A 20,014-nucleotide genomic window follows, 5' to 3' on the forward strand; every position below is an offset into this window, starting at 1 on the left:
AACCTTTTATTCAAGAGTAGAATAAATGACCACATAGATTTTAAAGCACCAAGAAACTATAGCACAGGTCAGAAAACACACGAACAAGAATGTCAACAGTCCTCAAATACATCCTGAAGTTTCCTTTCCTGGTGTTTCACAGGAGTTTGGTTACTAAGAGGCACAATTTGGATAGTTCTTGATCAATTCGGTCATATGATCATTTCTCTACTCAAATGTCCCTTCTCATAATGTAGTTGGACGCTATTTGTTCGCTCCTGGCTGCTCAGACCTAAAAATATTGCACAGAAACTATTATTATTTGCAATACCGTTTATCCAATAGCTTAAGTGTATTTTCTAGCTAGCTCTTTATTTTATTTTTTTATTAAATTTTATTATTCAATTAAGGATCTCCGCCTCCCCCCCCGCCACCGCCTCCCATCTCCCTCCCCCTTCCCCGATCAAGTCCCTCTCCCTCATCAGCTTGAAGAGCAATCAGGGTTCCCTGACCTGTGGGAAGTCCAAGGACCGCCCACCTCCATCCAGGTTTAGTAAGTTGAGCATCCAAACTGCCTAGGCTCCCCCAAAGCCAGTATGTTCTAGCTAGCTCTTATATCCTAAACTAGTTTTTACTGCTACAGCTGAGTCAGGAAACCACTTAAAGGATCTGCATCTCTGCTTGCCACCAGCAAACAGAGCAGGAAGCTGCATTAAACTCTGTGTTTTTTTTGTTGTTGTTGTTTTCTCTGTGTGTGTGTGTTTGTGTAGAATTCTTTTTCAAGCTCCTCATGTTTTTAAGTGGATTTAGTTGACTGCATTGGTCCTAATTTGTAGTCAGAGACTGCTAGTTCTGCTTGCTTTGTTTCCTGGTCGCTCAGACACAAATAACCACACAAAACTATATTAATTACAACACTGTTTGTCCAATGGCTCAAACATAGTTTTAGATAGCTGTTATTTCTTAAATGAACCAATTTTTATTTATCTGTGTATTGTAACAAGCCTGTGGCTTACCAGGTAAGTTCTGGCTGCCAGCTGGCGTCTTTCTCCTTGGGCAGCTCCATAGCATATCACTGACTCCGCCTACTCTCTCTCTCTCTCTCTCTCTCTCTCTCTACATCTCTGTTCAGATTTCCTGCCTGGCTTTACTCTGTTAAGCCATTGGCCAAAAGCAGTTTTTTTCATCAACCAATGAAAGCAACTCATATACAGTAGGACCTCCCACGCCATCATAATAAGTTCAGTTTTGATAATGCACATATCCATTTATACACAGTGGTAACATGGCAAGGGGGAGGTTCCTCTCTAAACACTCAGGAATATAGTGTTGCCTCACTGCATATGCAATCAACCCAGTTCCTGGAATGTGTTCCACTATGTGTTTGACTAGAAGAGGGATTGTGGAGGTGGAGGGGAGTGGTTCTCTTCCCCATGGTTTCAAACACGTAGCAAGGCAGCTCTATGCAGAGGGGATCTGTGTTTGCTAGGCACATTCAGAGAGGGCTGTGCCCATAGCTCAGGCCATGTGGAGTCCAAAGTTGATAAGCTATTTTCTATATTTGCCTGCCTCATTGAATCAATTGGCCTTATCCATCTGCTCATAGGACTGGGCTGTAACAATCTCCATGGCACCAGCTCTAAGAAACTACATGATGGGAAGTCTGGAGCTCAGAGCTCTGCAGCAGCTCCCACAGGTTGGTCAGGCACTTGCCAGTGTGCTGCTCCATTCTTATCTTTCCAGGGGCCTGTAGAGAAACATCCTTACTATTGTATGCTGGCTATACAAATTTCACCAACGCTGTTGTGGGGGCAGTTCTGTGATGGCTTGGCCTTTGAGGTCTCTCCTCTTTACCTTTCTCATTGACTGGACTGTCACGTAGGAGGTACCCAAGATTCATCATTAGCCTTAAGGACCCGTAGACCCTGACTGCTTCACGCTGCACTAGTTTTCACAATCCACAGGACAATCTACCAATCAGGCATTACCACTGTAACAGAATGTTTTCTTCCCCATCCTGAAGTACCCAACCACACATATACAGGGCTTATAGAGACAGTCAGTGTGTTCCGCCCTCAGTCTAACCAGGTGGCAAAATGGGAGCCATCCAGTTTTAGCGGTAACACTGGTGGATCTGGAGTTTCAATCTTAAACTAGAGTGGTGTGAATATTTTATTTTCAGGAAAACAATGATCTATCTATGCCTGAGGCTTGGTCAAGGGCATGGGAAGATACACACATACATTCGTTCGTACATACATACATATATACATATATCTGAACAGGCATTGGCTTTCAATGACTGCTATAACAATTACTGCCAACTTTCAGGTCCATTGCTTTATACTTCTGTCGATCAGAAATCAGGCAAGAATCTCCAGTGGGCTGAAACCTTGTCCTTAGTGTGTACTCATTCTGGAGGCCCCGGGGGAGAATCATCTCCTTGCTTTTTCCAGTCTTTGGAAGCTACACACATTCCCTTGTTCACATCCCATTCTTTCCATCTTAAACACCAGCAACGCCGAGGCATGATCTTCCCATGCCATCCTCCCTCTGATCCGCTGTTCTGCCTCCCCAGTCTACCTTAAGTGGCTCTTAGTATTGCAGTACATCAAGGTAATTCTTGGCTCCTTAAGGCCAGCGATTATCAACTATAAGTCTACATGCCACCTAAAGTCCCAGGGATTAGACTGGCACAGCTTTGATGGGGACACTATCGTGACTACTGCAAAACGGCAGCCATATGAAAGTTAAAACTGCTTCCATTTTATACCTTGGCAAATGATGCCCACCCAATAAGCATAACTGATCCACCTGATGGTGAAACTTCCATATTCTGTATTATTAAGAGCAGCCATCCTGCACTGTATCCTGTGTGGTCCTTGGGAAGCCAGAGTACTAGGGTTTGTAAAAGTTATCAGATGATTCTAACAAGCCACAGCTGGGAGCCACTGAGTCAAAGGACTTGCCCTACACCATCTAAACTGACTGGGCTAGCATATGCTTCTGAGTTCCACTAAGGCATGAAACTCAATTAAACCCCATCTCCCTCCCCTACTCTTTTCTAAATCCCAACACTTCACGAGACCTGCTGCGCCCCATCTAACCTGCAAAGCATCACAGAGTTTGGTCTGAACTCAAGTGAGAAGATGGGTGTGAACACATTTTATGATGTGTCATGCAAATGACAGAAAGTGCTAACGAATTCCACCTGCTCCAACTTAGCCTTTGTGTGTGTGAGAGAGAGTGAGAAGGGGGGGGGGAGGAGACAGACAGACAGACTGACAGAGACAGAGAGAGTTGCTCTCACCAGTGCTCCCTGTAGGAAGAGTAAGTAGAAAGTAGATGCTTGTCCTGGAGCTTGGGTAATCCTGTTTTCCTGTTACCCACTCCTCATACGTAACCAAAGTCTCCAGTTCTAACCTCCTGTTCCATCCATTTCTACCATCACACAAGGCTTCAGACCTCCTTGCCTCTTGCTATACTGCTGCCCTAGGCCTAGTTCTCCTATTTACATTCTGGACTTTCCTTCACTTTGATGAGACCGTCTCTCTGGAGCCCCTGCCTTTGATGGAGCTCCATTTTCTGTGCTACTGTCTTCTGTTTCTTCCTCTCTCAGAAGGACATGAACCTTGCTTTCCTAAGGAAGCAGAGCAGATACTTTATAAATATTGTTGACAGCCCAGTAACCTGGGAGCCAAATCTCAGGAAGATTTACATGAACACCTCTTGTAGTGTCACCAAGAACTGCTTTGAAATCACAACTCAGAATCACCAATGTTTTGCTGAATGCAGACACTTTATTGAAAGCCAGTGATTGTATATAGCAAACCCATCATGTTGGGCAGTTTGAAATGAAACTGGCAGGGTGAATAGGTGGTCTCAGGGCGGGTCATTTGCTGTAACTCTTAGGGCCAGGCTCCAATGAACCTTCTTCTAGCTCAGATCCCACTGCCAAGCCTTCCTCTTCACTTTTGGTTAACTGGTCATCCTTGGCTCCATCTAAAACAGAAAGGAAGGGTAGGTTGTACCAGAATCGATCCTTTGTTGAGAGACCCCAGGACCAGACTCATTCCTTATCATTCCTGCTAATATTAGATTCATTTCTGGGATGCAGGGACCTTTGGTATGTCGAGGGACTCAGTTGGTCTTGAAGCTTAAAGCAAAGTTGAGAGTTCAAAACACTTTAGACAAAGGTCTCTTCTCTGATGTTCCACCTCTCCCTCTCTGTCAGCAGGACTTCCATTCTGGACGCTCCCTCAAATCATCCCTTCTCTGTGACCCCTTCAGGCTGTTGGGTTCAGGACACTGGGGACAGGTACTCCAGTGAAAGGAAAAAGGAAGGACATTCACATTGTCTCCTCACTCTCCTGGAAGTTTCTTAAGAATATCATATTGTTCCTACAGTCCTAATGTCTTACCATGGCCCATTTTACCCCTTAAGCCCCAGCAGCAGGAAGTGGGAATACCATCTTGTGCCTCACCACTTCCCTTTCTCTGAGATCTTCTATGTATCCAGGCAAAGGACTGCAAGAGGTTGAAGATGTTTCTCCTCCTGCATGGGTGCTACTGGCTAGAACTGGCTGCCATTTATCACTCAACCTTCCCATGTCCTTCCTTCCCTCTGTCCAGTGCCCTCTCCTTGAGCCTCGCCCTTACTTCTCATCTCCCCCATCTGATCAGGAGGCTCTTGGCAGAGGAAGAGTTTTGGACTGTGCACACCTCATGCAAAAAGGCTATGTACCCAGTACCCAGTGACCTGATGGCCTCCATGCATGCAATGGAAGCCAGCACACAGCTAATCAGTAGGCATTGAATCACCAAATCTAACACCATTCCCAAATTCATAGCCCCCAGGGCACTACTACCTGCATCCTTCAGAGCCTGGATGTATTTGGACCAGAAGGAGCAGTCAGCTCGTTTCAGGCCCTGCCGGTTGGGAAGCTGGGCGCTGAACTCCTTGTAGCTCTCTCCTTCAGCTCCAGGAACAAAGTCAGGCCAGGGTGCTGCAAACTCAGCTGCCTTCCTTGAGAACTCATGTGGGTAGTTGGGATTTCTAGGGAAACGAGAAGAAAGCAACACACACACACACACACACACACACACACACACACACACACACACATCTTAGTCCCTAGTGTCCACAGTCCAGAGGCTAAAGAAACCCTGACTTATTGCATCAGTGGGTCTGAGCAAGGAAGGACTCAGCTGGAAAATTTCTTCACTATTTATCTCTAAAGATTGTTTGATTAGAAACAGGGAAGACAAGGCAGGGATACATAACAGAGAACTGCAGTTTTGAGTCAAATGATAAAACACGCGGTCTTTGCGTTCAGCTGTGGGGTTGGGAGGGAGTACATGATAGGATTCGGAGAACAGTGGGCCACATACCCAGATCTGATGAAGTTGGCGAGGTACTGCATGACTTTCAGGGCCAGGCTCTGCTCCTCGGTTGAGAACTGGCCCTGGTAGGCAGAATAGAAGGGCAGTCCGAAAGCATACTGCACGTCTGCCAGCAATTCCAGGCTGAGGAAACAGGGGAAGAGAGGCAAGAAGTGTGAGGTGGTAAATATGAACCCAAACCTAGCAGGCCTCCATTGAAAACAAAGTCCCCTCACACCTCCTACCATGTGTAGGATGCCATTTAGTGTGACATCCTACTGGGCCTGTATCCAGGAGCTAACCTGGTCTGGGGTAGACCCCTGGCATGTGTGGTGACTGAGGCTCACTGGCTGCTGAGAACTGATGACCAGGTGATGCTCCAGGATGACCCTTTGACTCTATTTTAGCGGCAATACTTATATTGTCTTTGGATGCTTGTTCCTCAATTGAGGGCGGAGATCGGACACTTAACAAAAGGAATCCCACAGAAGTTCAGAACTAAGAAATATATGGGTATTTATAGGTGGGTAGGTATTAGCTGTAACCTTCCTGCAGCACTCAATGAACAAAATCATAAAACATGGCCAGCTTCAGGTCCCTCTTCTGCACTGGCCCTTTATCTGCAAGTTGTCAGCTCCTTGAGGGTGACTTCTGCTCATGTAGCGCCCTAGCATGGGACACTTGGTAGGTGTTCAGTAAATGTGTGTCATGACTGAAGTGAACCTCTAGTAGGCAATAGGCCCCTAGGCCTCACACCCTTTCTGACTACTGCTCTGTGTTGAGAATCAAAAGGGGTCATTTTCCTATTCTAGAAAAATCCAAGGAGTGACAGATGGCATGCTTGCTCGTGTTCATCAGGCTCCAGTTGAGAGCGAGGTAAGAGCTGAGTCCTGAAGAATTGCAAATCAGGCCTGAAAAGGTGGGGAATTTGGGTAGTGTCTGAGGCAGAGAGCCTTTGGCCATGGCCTTGAGCCTCATGGGAAGAAGCCTGAGCTGAGGCAGGGCCACCACTGCTACTGTCCAGTAAGGACAGAATCCATGTGAGATCTCTGACTTTACCTCAGCCCCGCTCAACTTAAAATCCTTCCCAGGGAGCCAGAGCGTGGTCAGACAGAAAGAACTGCTCACTGCTGACTTCCAACACGAGTTCCATGGCCAGGAGCCACAACCCACAAAGCGCTGCAGAAAACAGTAACAGGAGCTGTCCTCAAAGAACTCTGAATAATAGCCTCAGCTGGAAGGTGGCTGAGCTGGGCTCTCCTCCAGCCAAGAAGAGAGTGGGGTGCGGGGGTAGAGATAGTGACGACATTTCTTACAGTTTGTGTGCTGGAAGTCATCATCCTTCTGATGACAGGGTAAGAGGCAATACTGGAAGAGGCCCACTGGCCCCTAACCATGTGACAGGTTTGAGGATGAGTCTGTAACCACAGAGATCCTGAAGTTCTCAGCGTAAGAGGAAGCAGGCTGACCTTGTACCCACAAAGCATACCCCAGCCCTGCAGCCCTTCCTCTGAAGGAAGTCTGGGAAAAGGAGGAGGGGAAGTCTTGCTTCCACGGCCTCTGGCCTCTTTGCTTATTTTAGAGAACCACGGACTTGTTAAGTACCTGGCTCATGTCTCTCTTTGGGTAAATCTGAGAAACTGAGATCCTGCTCCTGAATGCATCAGGAGGTCATCGTGGGCCTCAGAGACCACATGCGTTTCTTTGCAACCTTTTAAAGGTGAGCTTTCTGTTTACTTCACGTACTCAGGTCCCACCTGTGCCCCAGAGGAAGTTCTTACGAACACAGTGCCCTGGAGGCACCCAACTCATCTCAGAAATTACCCAGAGTGCAGCAGTGTTTCTGGCCTCCTCAGTGCCCAGCAGAGCTGATGGTACATTATTTTGCAGGACAGTCGCAGCTTCTAATTGACTGGTTGGAGTAAACTGGACTAAACTTGACTCTTTCCATAAATTGCCACAAACACAAATCAGCACTTTTCAGACCCCACACTCTCTCGGCACTCAGGCTAGGTGTCTTCAGAGAGCTACCTTTGGGGTCATTAAATGCTTTGTCTATCATGCAGATACTCCGTTTACAAGGGGCCCAGCCTAGAAATCAAATTGTGGGCACACACCAAGTTTATGGTATCTGCAGGAAATTAAGAAGGGGATCTGAAAACAGCATCTTCCTACTTAGGCCGCGAACTTGGAAATGGAACAGGAAGGGAATGAACACAGGTACAGGTTCCACATAAAAACCCGGATCTGAGTCACGCTGGTTGCTTCTCACCTATCATGGCTGTTTCTGAGCAGCTGACCATCATATTGGACAATGGGGTTTTTATTTTTATATCTCATGAACAACCTTCAAGTGACAGTGATTTTGTGAGACACGTTTTCGGGTGTGAGGGACAAGATCCTTGTGCACTGCAAATGACATGCCTTTGAAGATAAAAACACTGAGTGCAATGATAATCTTCTCACACTTACATAAATACCTATAAAACTGATATGACCTGCCAATTTTCCTCACAACTGCAGCCATTTTCCTCACCTTCAACAGACCCCCGTTGCCCGGCCTTCTTTACCTATAGACGTGTACGCCTTTCCCACCTCAGGGCCCTGGCACCTGACCACCATTTTGGGGGTTCACTTTTGCATTAGCGCTGTCTCCTGTCCTTCAGGTTGGAAGCTCAAATGCTGTCGTTTTACCTGGTTCTTCCCTCAGCACTGAGCCAGGCACCTTAGGGTTCCTCCCTCCTGGCACTGCCAAGTTACCCAAATGTGTGCAGACGGATGGGTGTGCTCTCTGCTCTCTGCCCCGTAGCAGGCAGGGCTCTGTCGTGTCAGAGTGGAAGAGGACTGGAGAGTGGACAGATCACTGCAGGGTGGGGTGGGCACGTCAGCAGTGCCCGGCTTTTATCCACCCTGGGAGAGAATCTTAAGGATCACACGGGATGTGGCTGGGCCCATGGACCCCGTTCAAGAATCCAGCCGGATACTGTTTTCTCTGGCTTGCCAGTTTCTGCAAAGTCACCAAGATAACGGGCTGAAGAGATGGTATTTTGGATCTGGAATGGGCAGGCCCCTGGAATGCAGACCAGTGGTGTTCGAAACATCTCAAGGCTAAGATTCACAGTTCTGCTTCCCACAGCTGGGCAGCATTTAAAGGAGGAGTGTGGCTGCCTTCATAGTCATCTTTACTTCCTTTCTTTCCTAGCAGGGTTTTATTAGCTCTTTAAAATAACCGAATTCTGATTATAAACATTGAAGGGTCTACAGGGTGTTGGATAGTGAGCATGTATTGTCTTTAACTCTCGTACTCCAAAGATGAAGTGGAAGAAACAACACCCATTTCACAGGCAAGAACATTGAGGCAAAGGAATTTGCTTAGATGAAACAGCCAATAAAGGGGTGGGGGGAGAGTGAAAGTCATGGAGAGTTCCCTTCCATCTACAGTCTTGGCATACAAAGTCTGCCAGATATGTATGTGGTAATGACCCTCGAGAATATATGCAAGCCTCTGTCTCCATCTCCCTTCTCAGCAGCTCTGTGCAACAGTTATTCTTCTCCCAAGTATTTCCTAGGAGGCCCAGAGAGGCTAAGTGAGTCGTCCGGGGTTGCACAGCTAATATAAACTTTGCTTATTATGGACTTAAGCAATCTAGTACTGGCTGAAGTGGGTACAACTGAGAACAGAGGAACGGGCAGGAGACAGTTGAGAGTCCAGACTGCCACTCATGTGAGGGGAACAGATCCTGTCACCTCCCCGGATTTTTGTTTCTGTGTTGGGAAAATAAAGATCTAAGAGGAAATGTCTTCTTTGCCTCTGGGCATGAGGCTGTTCTCTTACTCTACAAGGACAGGGATTCTCTGGCCTTGCCCCGGTGTCATTGCTCTCCTGCTCTTGGCAGAAAGGACAGCTTATCCGTCATGTGGTGGGCGCAAGAGTGCCACGCTGCTGTTTTGTGACATCTGCTCTATATGGAAGAGAGTGGTATAGCGTCTGCTTGCTGGTCCTTGCCAGGAAGTAGCTGTATGCCAACAGAACAGAGGCAGGAGACAGACGGCGGGAATGTAACACACCACACACACACACACACACACACACGAACCAGAAATAAAACGAGAGAAGAGACAGCTCAGGGGAAGAGAGAGAAAGCTGAGGGAAGGAAAGGGAGAGGGAGGGGGAGAAGCTAGAGGGAGAGGGGGAGGGGTAGAAAGGAAGAAGGAAGTTGTGGGGAAGGGAGAGTTTGGAGCAGTAAAAAGAGAGGGCTTGCCAAAAGTCTCAGGTTCTTTCATTCATCTGTTCAGTAACTGCAGAGTCTACTGCATCAATGGCTCTACATTGTGACCGTTGTGACAGGGGAGATTGTTGAGAACAGTGGGAATCCTGTGGTTTAAAGTCACTCAGACCCTGGTCTACACACAAATCCATTACTGAGTGGCCCCGAGAGAGAGAACTACTCCTGTGTTCCTTGTTCAGATGAAGAAACCGAGTCACCAAGAAGACCACATGACCTGCTTCAGGTCAGTAGCTGGTAAGAGTCAAGGGCGTGTTGCTAGCTGGAAGGAGAGGATGCTGAGTCCCTGCCTGTCATCAGGGCACATAGCCATGCTTCAGATGTCTCCGTGTCTTTCCTCTGGAAATGATAGGACAGCCTTGGGCATTGCAGTGCTCAGGTTAGTATGGACAGTTAGGGCTGATTTCAGAGAGCCCACCTCTTCCTTGACGCGCTGGTATCTGGGACCCAAGTTCCATGGATCCCAGGGAAGTTGGTCCTCCAGGCTCACTACCTGCTTGCTCCAAGCCATAGCACCAGCTCCAGGGAGCCTACAGACCAGAAATGCAGGCTTGTCTCCTCCTGTCACGAGGGATGGTTTGGTTTCTGGTTTCAGTCTTTCATCACTGTCTTGTGAGCACCTATCCAGTCTTTCCTTGAACACAGAGCCTCAGACTGAGGTGTCGAGAGTCATAAGGATCCTTCATAATCGGACACAGCGTGTGGCTGTTCCATGAAGGTCCTCAGGATCATGATAAGGGCCCAGTCTGCAAGCGCTCAGAAGCACAGGCAGAGGGTAACCAGCAGAGAGAAACCCTGGCTAGCCTAGCACACGGAGGGTGCTGTTGGCTGCAGTTAAATCCTTCCCTGAAGGACTATCCACTTCAGGTCCTTGACCCCAGAAGCCTCCAGCACAGGACTGTGATCTACAGGAAGCTAAGGGCTCTTGAGAGAACATCTGTGTCCTCTCCAAAAGAGACGTCAACGCCCTCACTCCGGTACCTTAAAATGGGGTCACACGACTGAGTGCTACTGAAGACTGATGTCCCTGCAAGAAGTGGGAAATTGGACACAGGGATACACACAAGGCATGAAAGGAATTGGGGAGCGGAAAGACTGGCTCTTTTTGGTAAGCAATACCTGAAGCAACCAGAGACCAGAGGTCCCCTGGCACACCCTTTCCAGAACCTGTGGAGGACCCCAGCCCCATGACATCGGCACTCCGGCCCACAGCCCTTCCAAACATGGGACAACACATTTCTGCTGTTTGAAGGCCACAAAGCCTGTGGGCCCTCCCCAGGGGAGCCTCTGAAACCAACCCAGGGTTCATGCCCTCTTGACTCTGCCGGAACTGTGTACACGCTGGTGCTTTCCTTTCCCTTTGGTGACACGTGTGGCTGGCGCTCTCTCTCTCTCTCTCTCTCTCTCTCTCTCTCTCTCTCTCTCTCTCTCTCTCCTACTGTAAATATTTGGGACAAAGAGATACAAACTTCTTAAGGCTCCTGAGAACACGTCCTTGCTGTGTGGGGGAATGGGCTTTCCACATGCAGTGAGGGCAGAAGTAGAACCCGGGCTCCACAGCCCTCCCTCCAAACGCTGTCATCTATGTCCTCATCTCGCCTCCTTGCATCCTTCCTGTAGCTCCTTGCTTCTCATCCCATCATTTTTTCTTTCCTATGTGTGCCTCTCATGCCCCTCTCCTGTTTTGGTGCTTTTGTTTCACCACAGGATTTTATTACCAGGCCCTTGAACCTCTTCTGGAACTAAGGACAATTGAGTAATTGAGGTAAACAGAACCCTCTCAGCTGGACTTGGCAGCTCATGTCTCCTATCCCAATGCTTGGAAGGCTGAGGTAGGAATACTGATGAGAGTCCATGGTTAACCTGGACTATATACTGAGTGCTAGCCAAGCCTAAGTTACAGAGTAAAGAAAATATGAAACCAAATAAACAGAAAAACAAACAAATAAAAAAGATTCGCTTGTTCCTATGGAAAGTCTGTTCTTAAGTACTCGGTTCTCAGAGGCATAAACACGTAGGATCCTAGCAAAGGAAAAAAGAGAGAGTTCTTGCCTAAAAGAGAGAGTAACTTAAGTCAGAGCTCCTGATGGAGGAAGGTCATTGGTAATAAGTAATAAAGAAACTGCTTGGCCTCATAGGTTAAAACATACGTGGGAGGAGTAAACAGAATAGAATGCTGGGAGGAAGAGGAAGTGAGCTCAGACTCCACAGCTCTCCTCTCGGGGGCAGATGCCTCAGAGAGAGGCCATGCTCCCCTCCCCCGGGCGGGCACACACGATGAAGCTCCGACCCAGGATAGACATAGGCTAGAATCTCCCTGGTAAGCCACCTCGTGGGCTACACAGATTATTAGAAATGGGCTAGTCCAGGTACGAGAGTTAGCCGAGAAGAGGCTAGATATAATGGGCCAAGCAGTGTTTAAAAGAATACAATTTGTGTGTTGTTATTTCAGGGCATAAGCTAGCCAGGCGGCCGGGGTGCTGGGGACGAGAAGAGGCTAGATATAATGGGCCAAGCAGTGTTTAAAAGAATACAATTTGTGTGTTGTTATTTCGGGGCATAAGCTAGCCAGGCGGCCAGGGTGCTGGGGACGCAGCCCTGCCACTCCTATTACTACAAGCTCCAAGTCCTTTATGGTGTATGAGTCCTCATAACTTTGTACTTCGTTTTCCCAGGCAGAAACACCATGGAATAAAGTACCCTTGACCACTGCCCCATTTGCAGCTGATGTTGGCAAGGCATACATGGTCAAGCCCTCTCCCACGTCACAGAGAAATGGCCCATGCCTCATCCTGCCTTCTTTCTCTTCTTTGTGGATCATAGTGGTGACAGGGACCCTTGCCAGGCAGCCTTCTCTGTCTACATTTGCTATAGTCACATGATCACCTTACCTGCCATGGCCATAGCTTTGGGGCATATGGTACATAAAGACGTTTCCACGGGTTCTCTTTGCCCAGAGGCTGGCCATGTTGATCATGGGACAGATGATAAAGTAGTCCCTGAGGAAAGGACAGAGGAGAAAATTCAGTTACATGGCTATAGGGGGAGGGCTGCACCAGGTAAGTGACTTCCCATAGGCAGGCCCCGCCCACCAGGGCATCTCCACCAAGATTCCCTGCCCAGCCCTGCAGAGGTGCCTTCCAGTTCCCCGATGGCCTCACTGGTAGATGTACAGCTTGGTTTATGGGACTGCAGTTTGAAATGTGCCCATGGTGATGGGTCTCCCAAGTCAAGAGTCCTCCTGTAGGTCTGAACCTCTTTTCTGAACATTAACAGTGCTTAAAGATTTGCTAGCAAAACATGCTAGGAAGCCCAGTCCCAGTGGATGTGAGCAACATAAATAGGTGTACCTCTGAACAGAAGGCAGACTTCTCAAACACACTTCATGAACAAAATACCCTTGGTCTTAGGGCTTCTAGCTAGGACTAAATTTGCCAAACCTCAAACCCTAGGCAACTTTTAGCAATGCCTGGAGATGGTTTTGGTTGTTTTTACAGGGATTAGAAAGTTTCTCCAGGCTTCTGCTCACAAAAGCACCAAGCAAAGCCCCATTCAGCCCAAATGGTAAGAGGCAGGCGGTGCAAAGCCGGATGATGTGATGGAGATTCATGTGGATTCCTCAGGCAAGTGATGGGAACCAACTTAAGAAGCTCTGCTTGTAGTAGTGAGCTCCATATGTATGGACAAGCAGGCCCCGTGCCTCAAGAGCTGGTCAAATGCAGGAATCAGACAGATTGTGTTGACCTTAGTTCCAGGGCTTTGCATCCCTACTGCTCTGTTGGTAAGGTGAGGCCCAATAGTTCTTGGGCCTCTTTGGTCTCCCAGCTGAAAAGTTTGGCCCGGGACCCTGTCTTGCAGAGACTTTGCGATACTGGAGGCTGAGGACACCCTGGAATTCTGTCTAACCAGTAGGCTGTCACCCTCTTCCTGGTCACGGAGTTGATAATGTTTGGTGATTGTTGGTAAAGCTGACATCTTTTGGGGGAACTCCAATGTAGGACTAGAGAAGGGGTCTCTCACAGAGGGTAGATATGGGCAGCTGGGTGTCGCCTGTGAACAGCACAGGATGGGACTGAAACATCAAGAAAAAGGCTCATGCTTGCCACCCCAGGGAGGGATACTTCCGGGAGACTGGAGACAGACAGGCTGAGGGGGGTTGTAGCCTGAGTTGTCCAGGAGGAAATGAGAGCCTGAGCTGTGAGGGCTGTAGCTTTCTAGTTGAGTATTACTGGATCTCAGCTTTTATCCTGGAAATATGTAACCTTTAAGGCCAGATAACAATTTTGAAGTAAGACCCTGAGTTTGCCTAAGCTCATCTGTTAGTGAAATCCGGGGTAGCCCCAAGTCCATTTTAAAGTCACCCAGAGTGAGGAACTGTGTGTCTGTGGGCTCTTATGATCTGCCTAGGTCCAGCTTCAAAGTCAGCGGTAGGTTTCTTGGTTTAGAGTGGAGCTCTTCACCAAGAGGCATATAAAGGCTTTCTAGGCTCCAAGTAGATGTCCCGCAGTCCTATTTCTGCAGACTGTCCAAGTAGAGCCATGGCCTCCCGGATGGAGAGCATTGAGATGGAGCTTTGACCCTGGCCCTGTCCCCAGAACATAGAGCAAAGGCTCCTTCTGGAGGAAGAGGAACTGGTGTGGGACACTGGTCCCACTGGGCCCAGCTTTCCCTTGTTGGGAAAATCTGAATACAAAGCATCATGCCTTCCACACAACCTGCAAGGTCACTTGAGAGTTGGCGGCCACATGCCCAGGGCCTCTGAAGGAAGAGGGCTACAGTCTATTTGCCCCCTGATTCTTACTCTAAATGCAGTCCTAGTTCACCTACTTGCTCATAAACTAAAGTTTGGCGGTTGGGGAGTTGGCTCAGATAATACCAGTGCTTCTCTCAGAGGCCTGAGTACTCGAGTTTGGTCCCCAGATCTGTGTAAAAATGCCAGGGATGGTGGTCTGTTACTGTAAATTCCAGCTCTGGGGAGGAAGAGGCAGCGGGATCCCTAGACTCAGTAGCCTAAGTGGGGAGTTCTAGACTAGGGAGAGACTCTGTCTCAAAGGAGGTGGGAGGCATTCCCGAGGAGGACACTCAGTATTGTCCTCTGGCCTTCCACATGCTGCATGCATGCATGCATGCATACATACATATATAACATACACGCATATGCATGTGTAGACCTTCACTCACACATGTGCCTGCAAATGCACATGAACATGAATTAAAAAAGAACGTTGTGCTTGGCTTCAGTGGATTAATGGTGCAGCCCCTCCTATACAGTGCTGTGACAGAGGGACGCTAGGGGCAGCAGAGACTGGGGGCAGTCTTTAGTTTCCTTGGGGTTGGGGGTTGGGACAAGACATGCTTCTCAAGAAAGGAGCCTGAATAATGAGTGGGGATGAGGGGACTGTATCAACAGAAGGCAACATCATCTCAAGGAAAGGACTCTCTTGGGCTTGGCAACCCTGGGCTCATCCTACTTGGGTAAGAGATGGAAACTTTCTAGTAGGTCTCCATTCCCACGTGCTGAGTAGACTCTGGTCACATATGGAGTTGAGTGTGGAGCTAAGCACATATCTGCACCCTTGGGCCTTATCATATCTCCTTCCCAAGTGGTCTGAGGGCCCATCAGGGAGAACTGAGGACACCCTGAGCTTCAATGATGACCCAACCGTCATCCACAGTAGGCAGAGAAATTGCATCCTGCACAAACAGGCATTCTGAGTGGCCCCGACTTGCCTGGTGGGCCTGGCTTACCGGGTGGCATTCTCTAGTGCCCGTGAGAAGGAGGCGTAGTCGTCTGTGGAGTGCTCCAGGGAGTAATACCATACGGCGGCTGTGAGGATGCGGGCATCCGAGTCCTCCCCACCTAACGAGTTCTGCAGTGCCTGGTAAAAGGCTGTTTTGCTGTTGGTTCGGCCTTGTCTCTCTTCAAATTGCTTTGAAAAATGGGAGGGAGGAAGGAAAGAGAAAGATATGGATTTTCCCAATCATATCCCGAAAGGTATGCTTTGTGTCCTTCAAACATTGTTCTAGAATTTTCTCTCAGAGAAGCACAGCATTAAGCTCTTGTACTTGTTCCAGCTCCACCTGCTTTTTACCGTGTGACCTTAAGCAAGTGGCTCTTCCCCACCTGTGCTTTCCTTTGCCCATTGGAAAATGTGAGTGCCTTCCCCTAGGGTTTTTAAAAGAAGAATGTGAAGAAGCCAGCTCCACTTTCCCACTTAGTCCGTCTCAGTCCTGACTGCTGTCTGACACTGGACCACATGCTGCCTCTTTCTGGATTTGTCTGGCTAGGTTTAACTGGCATGTGCCTAGCTGTGGTCTTTTGTGAGACATTTCGTTCCATCCCATATACTGCCCTAGTTGTTCAGGATATGATCAGATAGTGTTACCTTAAGAACACACTCTTCCCCTGAACCAATTCTCCATTGCCTGGGAAGTATCTGGGACCATAAGGTCCTGCTCCCCTGTCTATTAGGCTACATCCCAGTGGGCAGAGACAGGGACATGTAAGTGGATATCTAGGGCCTTACAGAGTAGGCTTAGCATGGGCAAGGGTACAGGGATGATGCTGGGGCCAGGCCTGCTTTAGGAGAGACAGACAAAGAAGCTGCCCTGCTGGGCTGAGGGGCTGCCTAACTGCTCAGGGGCAGCAGTCACTCTTGCCCCTCTCAGCCTCCCTGCCCTGCTCTTTCCTGGCAGCTGACTACTCTGTGGGAGGAGAACACTCAGCTCCTACCTCCTGGCCTCAGTTTTCTCCTTTCTGGAGATGGAGGGCAGAAGATGCAGGTCTTTCCTTGATGCGGGTCTGGGAGTGAGGCCAAGATGCCTGATCCCCAGACAGGCTCAGGATGCATATATGTTTACATGTTTCCAGGAGTTTCTGCATACCACGAGCCCATTTATGCTGGCAGGCCCTGGTGTGTTTACACTGCTCTATAAACTCCTCTAAGCAGAGGGATCGATCCAGGATCAGGACACAAGGAGCCACATGTTGGCGAGCTAAGGAGCATGTTCCATCTGTAGGACAGGAGCCTGGCCTACCCACCTGAGGGATGACTGATGGAAGACATGTCCCAGGTGCATAACACTAGCCTCAGGAGACAGTGAGGAGGGCCACAGGGGATAGCATGCAAAAGGGCCATGTTTCTTTCGTCTTGATAGATGTTTTAGAAAGAAATCTGAAATTCATCACTATCTGCCAAGCACAGTTGTGAGTCCATGAGCAAAGACAGCTTCCAGATACCACTGGATGTGACCAGAGACCAAGGTCACAATGAGAAGAGGTTTGTGTAAGAGCACACAAACATACTCCATCCTCACCCACATATCTACGTTCTCTTACAGACCCCCTCAAAAGCTCCCCATGATTACCACGCACCCACTTCACTCTTTTCATTAGAATCTGGGGGCTACCGTTCATTTACTCTAGGGTAATAATATTGGTTTTTCACCAACCCATCTGTTGTCTATCATACTGATTTCATAAGTTTCCAACGGCATGGGGAAAACTGAATTGGATGATTTTCTGGAATTGCTCATAACAAAATATCTACTAAAGCTGTCACATACCTCCTGCCACTTACAGCTTGGTATTAAGCATTTCCTGACTGCTTCACCGAAGTCTTCCAAGAACCCTGGTTCTGGGTATGGCATCACCCTATTTCCAGCTACAATCTCAGACCAGTGGAACCTGTACCCCTTAGGGCCACCATACAGTGAGCCAGCATGGGCTGGTATTTAGCCCAGGCCTTATCATGGGGGCACCCAGTCCTTCCTCAGCTCTAACTTAATCATGACCCAGAGTTACACTGCAAACACAGGATCACACAACATGGAAGGAAGTTGACCCAGATCCCAGCCCAGCGTAGTGACAAGAACACTGAGCACTTGGGTATCAGTGTGAGGGTCTGAGTCTCAAGCTGCCTTTGAAAGGTCTCGGAAGGATGATTTCATCTCTTCTGATCCCAGTATCATTAAACCGTAGAGGATGCTGTGGTCCAGCCCTGGGTGGCTTCTGAGAGGACTGGAGCACAAGGCAGTCACCTGTAGTATCCCATTATGTCGTTTGTGCTGTAGGTCAAGAGCAGCTAAGGGGCCCCCTCAGAAGGACCTGCTTGGAGACAGCACCCAGCTTGGTTCCCAGTCCTCTGCATTCCCTGGTGGTGTGACTTTGGCTTGTCCTAGAGCCTCTTCAGTCCTCACGTTCCTCGTGCGCAGTCTGGAGTTTACTAAAGTCAAGGCTGCATGCGGCTTTGTCTTTAGAGTTCAGAATCGCAGTCTGAAAAACCCTGTACAAACTCTGGCCTAGGTCACTTAGTAAAAAGCAAATTTGTATTAACTGTCAGTTTCACTGGCATCAATGAGAAAACTACAGAAAACCTAGAGGCCCTAAAACACTTTACTACAGGATGAAGAGAGCCCTGTGGGTCTGACTTCACAAAACAAGACCTCTCTCTTGCTTTTATTCATAACTTCATTTCTTTAGGTGGATGCTGTGGATCTTTGAAGGGCTGTGCAAGTATTGATGGTTGAACTATCATGGATGTCAAATTCCCTGGTCCATTGGCCCAGCTCCCAGCCCTCAGCAAAGGCACTGATGAGCAGGGGGCGGGGAAACACCTGTGTCTATTTCCTGTCTCTAGATGTTTTGCAAGGCCCCTGTGCTGATGTAGGAATGATGGTGAGAAGACTCAGTTCTGGGATCCCCGGGGGATGTGCAGTCACAATGGGATTGCTGGACACTTGGAAGGCATAGCTCACCTCCACTTCCTAGCATGAGGGGTGGGACAGAGATGTCCAAGTACCAGGACCCTTGTGTTCTACCATCCATGCCGGGGACTACCGTGTACACTGAAGGCAGTAGCTCTCCCTCACTGGTGTAAAGATGAGGCCTCTTGCTGAGACACCCCAGGATCAAATTAGGGAGGTCTAACTCTGTGTCCAGCCCTAGCTGCAGGCCTTCTATTCAGATGTCCCCCACCTCCTGGAGGCTGCCAGTCATGCACAGCCAATTCATGTCCCATTCAGCTCTTTCCTTTGTATGCACCCTTGCTTACCTGGGGCCACCTTCTTCCTGTAGGGCTTTCATTCTAGCGAGGTAGACAAGAACCATCCTCTGATCCCACTCAAATCAGGCCCTCTCTCTAGGTCCTCCTGAAAGGACGAGGAGCCCTTTGCATGGTTATAGCACCACAGTCTGGTTTTTACCTTCCCCACTACCCAACTATCACCAGGGTTGTAACTGGCCACGAGAATGCTTGTGTTTTTATTTTGAAAGGGTTCTCTCAATATCCACGGGGATCGCATATCACTGCTCTCCCCAGATCGCTTCTTCCTCAGCCCCCTCTCCTGTTCCTCAGGTGCCTAGGATATAATCTTCCTGGGTCTGGCAGACAGCCATTCCCATTCTGGCTACTATATCTCCATTTGCCCTTAGATGTCCCTGTTCCATGGCTGTCTCCTTCTCCCATGCAGGTCTCGATCCAAGGGACACATCTGATAGGCTGTCCCTGTCCACCCCTAAAGTGTATTTCCCTTTCTACGGTCTCCTTTGCAGCTCTCTGGCTCTGTTTCCTCCAGGGCTCCTCTCAACACCCAAAACCCTTAGTGCTTATGAGTCATTGATTCTTAGTTCTGTGAGCTCTGCAAGGCACAGGCTCTATCTGTGTGCTCAGAACTTCCTCCCAAACCCCAGAAGACTTCAGGACACAGAGTCTTTAATGAAACCCTGGGGGTGCATGCCTAAGTCATTTGTGAACCGTTGATCACTACTTATCTTACTAGAGAGCTAAGAGCAATAGCTGGCCTTCTATCAGATGGGGCAGGATCAGTGCCAAGTGTCTACCACATGTTTAGACACACACAAAACATTCTATTAGCTTCTTTCCAAGTTATAAGAGGAAATAGGACGGCAGGGCTGCGATGACAATAGAACAATTCTAGCTTGTTTGGTACTCATCTTTATATTAACAGTCAGAAAATATTGTATATTAGGGGGTTAAGTCCACATGTCTTACCTTTAGGGAGAGCCTCCAAGGCATTAGATGGGAAGTTATGGGGTGTCGGGCTCTGAGGGTCTGAGACTCAAGTAGGAATGGAAGGGTCATGGATTCTTAGGTAGGGCATCCTGGAGCTGGAACCCCACGGAGTTCCTCTCTGTAGAGAGCTGTCTCCATTCTTAGATATGCAGAAAGCAGACAGGGCTCACTGTTCTACTTGGAAGCTACAATAGCCACAGCTCCGACTGGCTAAACAACTTGTCTAAACCAGGAATTGTGACCCATTATTCTAATTCACATCCTGTGTCTGTCTAGGTCCAAACCTAGTAAGAGGATTTGGATTTGGGGTGGTGGCACATCTTTCCAAGAAAT

The 20,014-nt window shown here is 48.5% G+C and overlaps 1 protein-coding gene across 2 annotated transcripts in view; it reads right to left on the reverse strand.

Moving 5' to 3' along the window:
* Positions 1-3,871: 3,871 nt before the first annotated feature.
* Positions 3,872-20,014, reverse strand: part of Tg (thyroglobulin) — a 171,522-nt gene continuing 155,379 nt past the window's right edge. The window contains exons 44-48 of one of the 2 annotated variants that reach the window (XM_005354537.2): positions 15,396-15,577; positions 12,539-12,646; positions 5,371-5,505; positions 4,848-5,035; positions 3,872-3,981 (exon numbers count right to left, since the gene is read on the reverse strand). In XM_005354537.2, coding sequence (XP_005354594.1) covers positions 3,872-3,981; positions 4,848-5,035; positions 5,371-5,505; positions 12,539-12,646; positions 15,396-15,577 — 723 coding nt within the window. Of the gene's footprint in view, positions 3,982-4,844; positions 5,036-5,370; positions 5,506-12,538; positions 12,647-15,395; positions 15,578-20,014 lie in introns of both variants that reach the window. The other variant, XM_005354538.1, reaches the window with a different exon arrangement.

This window comes from Microtus ochrogaster, chromosome 15, assembly GCF_000317375.1.
Source record: "Microtus ochrogaster isolate Prairie Vole_2 chromosome 15, MicOch1.0, whole genome shotgun sequence".
Taxonomy (NCBI): domain Eukaryota; kingdom Metazoa; phylum Chordata; class Mammalia; order Rodentia; family Cricetidae; genus Microtus; species Microtus ochrogaster.